The sequence below is a fragment of the Carcharhinus amblyrhynchos genome, chromosome 11, assembly GCF_965287045.1.
Source record: "Carcharhinus amblyrhynchos chromosome 11, sCarAmb.v2.hapA, whole genome shotgun sequence".
NCBI classification, from domain to species: domain Eukaryota; kingdom Metazoa; phylum Chordata; class Chondrichthyes; order Carcharhiniformes; family Carcharhinidae; genus Carcharhinus; species Carcharhinus amblyrhynchos.
The window spans coordinates 22,799,967-22,804,166 of record NC_137334.1 but is presented as its reverse complement, the minus strand read 5'-3'; the positions used below and the strand labels follow the sequence as shown (position 1 = coordinate 22,804,166).

Below are 4,200 nucleotides of genomic sequence, written 5' to 3'. Positions count from 1 at the left end.
GTCTACATTCCGGCCTAGCCCGGACTCTTTGTTCTCTCAATTTTCCTCCCCAAAGCTGTTCCTTACGAAGACAGCGGTGATAAAATATCACCTCACCCTTGTGCGAACATGGACAACGAGCGTCGAGAGTCGCTGAATCCTGTTCCTGCCCCCAAAACAGAATGCACGAAAATACACTCCCAGGGCAAATCCCTCCATCACACAGCTTGTAATGAGCTGATGCACCCATTTGCCTCAGCTGGGGACAACAAAGACAGCAGAGGCACACGTTTTGTTAACTTAACCCAGGCAAGATCGAGCCTTCCTAACTAAAGTGCCACACCATGCGACGTCTACCCTGGGACCCACTGAGGAAGATATGTGACCTAACTCTAGTCCACTGAGTCACACACATTATTCTTGAGAATCAAAGTCTTCACTTTCCTCACTCCAGTGTTTGCCTGTTCGTTTTTTCCTGTTCCTCTCCGCCATGACAATGGCGGCCACCACGGTAATCAGGACGGTAACGGTGATGACCAGAACTGTGACGGTCTCCGCTATGCACAGCTGAGTGTCAACGGAAGCTAGCGGCAAGTCCCTCAGCGCGGGGGGCTCCAAGCAGATGACATTCTCATAGTCATCCACAATCAGGCGTTGTACGCTGTGTAGCTTCCCAAAAACCCTCTGCAGCTCGCAGTCACAGGTCCAGTTATTCTCAGACAGCAAGATGTGAGTGCCCCAAGTCTGAATACCCAAGAAAGTCTTGAACTTAATTCGTTCCAGTCCGTTTTTGGACAGATTTAAGAGTGTCAAACTGGTCAATGATGTAAAGACGCCAGTGTCGATCTCTTTGATCTGATTGCCCTGAAGATTTAACACCTCCAAGTTCTGAAGCATGAAGAAGACACCGTTGGTTAGATTTTCCAGTCGGTTATTCTGAAGGTGAAGCTGCCGCAACCTTGTCATACTCCGGAAAGCCCCGCTCGACAGTTGGTAAATCTGGTTATTGTCCAGGTAGATTTTTTGCACGTTGTCCAGCTCCTGGAACATGAGCGAATTGAGCTTTTCCAGGCGATTGTCGGATAGAATCAACTCACTGAGGAAGGAGAGGCCGGTGGAAAACCTACTGCCCAGCTCCCTGATGTGGTTCCTCCTGAGATCGAGCCTCCACAGGTTCTCCAGCAAGACAAAGGCCCCATCCTCCACTCTCTTCACGTTGCAGGAGCTGATGAGAAGGATGTTGATTCTCCAGAGGGAAGGGAAGGCATTGGCTGGGAGGACAGTCAGGTTGTTCCTCGAAAGGTCCAGTTGCTCGGTGTCCGTGGGGAAGACGGCGGGGATCTGCTGGAGCGCTGCAGCGGAGCAGTTCACGTACTTGAGGCCCTCTCTGCACTCGCACCCTCGGGGACACAGGGACCAGGTCTCAGAGGTAGCACTGGCATTGCTGAACTGAAAAACAAGCAGCAGCAACAGCAGCCCTGCAATGAGTATCATCTTCCTGGTCAAATCGGAATTGGTTCTGAACCTCCTAAATTCATTGACTGCAGTCACTGGATCCCTAGAGATTGCTGTTTTTAATCCTCCATCTCCGCCTTAAGGGTTTAATCAGAATAAAAGGAATTAGGTAATCAAGTGCATTTAATACTCCTCCTCCTGATGTGGTATCTATGTTTACCGACTGGTATCGATATAACTCCAGCCGCGAACACAGTTGCCAACTCTGACTCAACATTTTTCTGGAGTGGTTCTTCCAACCCGATAAAGTGGCGTATACTTTAATCCCCCAACCCCATTACTAATCTCGCCAATAAAGAGCAAATCATTTTCTTTGGACGCTCCTACGATTTTTCTCCAGGGTTTTACTGATAGCACTGTCCGGGAGACACGCCTACAGTTCCTGGGGACTCCAGGGCAACCCTGGAGAGGGTTGGCAACACTGGTCACTCCTAATATACACCCCGCTCATGTACAATAATAATCATAATGTACAATACATAGTATATTGTTAGGGATTGCATTAAATTTCAGGAATTGGGATAGGGCGCATGGTGGCACAGTGGGTTAGCACTGCTGCCTCACAGCGCCAGGGACCCAGGTTCGATTCCCAGCTTGGGTCACTGTCTGTGTGGAGTTTGCACATTCTCCCCGTGTCAGCGTGGGTTTCCTCCGGGTGTTCCGGTTTCCTTCCACAGTCTGAAAGGCGTGCTGGTTAGGTGCTAAATTCTCCTTCAGTGTACCCAAACAGGCACTGGAGTGTGGCAACTGGGGGATTTTCACAGTAGCTTCATTGCAGTGTTAATGGGTGGCTACTTGTGACACTAATGAATAAACTTGAGCTGATTGCCCAGAGAGATCAGAGTAGAAACACCAGCTAGCATGGGGCTTGTCATAGAATCCCTACAGAAGGAGGCACTTCAGCCCATCAAGACGGCACTGATTCCATGACAGAATACCTTATCCTATCACTATAATCCCACACATGTTTACCCCGCTAGTCTGCACATTTTGGGACACTAAGGGGCAATTTAGCATGGAAAATCCACCTAACCTGTGCATCTTAGGACACTAAGGGGCAATTTAGCATGGAAAATCCACCTAACCTGTGCATCTTAGGACACTAAGGGGCAATTTAGCATGGCCAATCCACCTAACCTGTGCAGCTTAGGACACTAAGGGGCAATTTAGCGTGGCCAATCCACCTAACCTGCACATCTTTGAACACTAAGGGGCAATTTAGCATGGACAATACACCTAACCTGTGCATCTTTGGACACTAAGGGGCAATTTAGCATGGCCAATGCACCTAACCTGAACATCTTTAGACTGTGGGAGGAAACCGGAGCACCCGGAGGAAACCCACACAGACACGGGGAGAATGTATAGAGTCCACACAGACAGTGACCCAAGCCGGGAATCGAACCTTGGCGTTGTGAGGCAGCAGTGCCAACCACTGTGTCAGCGTACAGCCCCGCCTGTCCTGAGAAACGACATACTGTTTGTTTTTCCAAGGAAGCATCTTTGAAAAATAAATTCATAAATTGCCAGGTTCCAGATTTAACTAAGGTAGCAGCAGTCATGAAAAGAAGAGGGATGTTTTGTTAACAGATTTATTAACCTGGCCAGGGTTTTCACAAAGCAAATCAGACATGCATATAAATTCAATCAATATATTAAACAGTTAATGTTTAATCTCTAGGTTCTGATGTATAACACAAACAGGTGATTGACCAGAAAGTCCCTCCCTAAGACATAACTGTTCAGTTTGCAATGCTGCTGTTACCTGTTCAGCTGCTCTCACCTGGACCTGTCTGCTTCCTGGGCGGGTTAGATGCTGCGGCATGGGGTGGGGAGGGGGGCACCCTACAATTTGGGTGGTGAAATGAGACGGAGAGACTCCAAGCTGGCAGAGCAAGGAAGAGAGAGAGAAGCCAGCAGCAGAGGGTAAACGAGGCGAGTGGGTGTGAGTCGAGAGGGAGCTACGAAGCAGTGGGTTGTCTTTGAGTGCGGGGAGGAGCAGGAGGCAGGCAGGGTTACCTTGCTGTGTGTGTCATAAGATCCTTCCCTGTGAATAATGCAGCAACCACTGTGTCTGATGCACCATTCCCTTGCGCCCAGCTTGGAGCTGGATCACACAGCAGGAGACTGTGTAAACTCAAGTCATCCCACTCTGCAGAGGACACAACATTCTGTTAAAAAAAGCTCCACCAAGTGGCGTGTTTGGTCTCTGGGGTGAGGAATCGATTATCCAACCAGCAGGCTGACAGCAAAAGCCAGTTCCTTATCTAATCTTTTCATAATGTAATCATTCAAGTTCTATTTTAAACAATTCTCTGCTGAGATGTTGTCTTGATGCCGTCAGATCCTGCTGCAATCTCAGCTGCATCTGCAACATTGCTGTCAATATAGTTTTGGGCGTCATGGTGGCACAGTGGTTAGCATGCTGTCTCACAGAGCCAGGGATCCGGGTTCAATTATGGCTTGGGTCACTGTCTGTGTGGAGTTTGTACATTCTCCCCATGTCTGCATGGGTTTCCTCCGGGTGCTCCGGTTTCCTCCCACGTTCCAAAGCTGTGTAGGTTAGGTGAATTGGCCATGCTAAAATTACCCCTTAGTGTTCTAAGATGTGTAGGTTAGGTGGATTGGCCATGCTAAGTTGCCCCTTTATGTCTAAAGATGTGCAGGTTAGATGGATTGGCCATGCTAAATTGTCCCTTAGTGTCT

At 48.7% G+C, this 4,200-nt stretch overlaps 1 protein-coding gene across 1 annotated transcript; it reads right to left on the bottom strand.

Moving 5' to 3' along the window:
- Positions 1-393: 393 nt before the first annotated feature.
- LOC145349802 (uncharacterized) lies at positions 394-1,473 on the bottom strand. Its single transcript, XM_080198348.1, has one exon. It carries the CDS (start codon positions 1,471-1,473, stop codon positions 394-396), a length of 1,080 nt encoding a protein of 359 aa, XP_080054474.1.
- Positions 1,474-4,200: the final 2,727 nt, after the last annotated feature.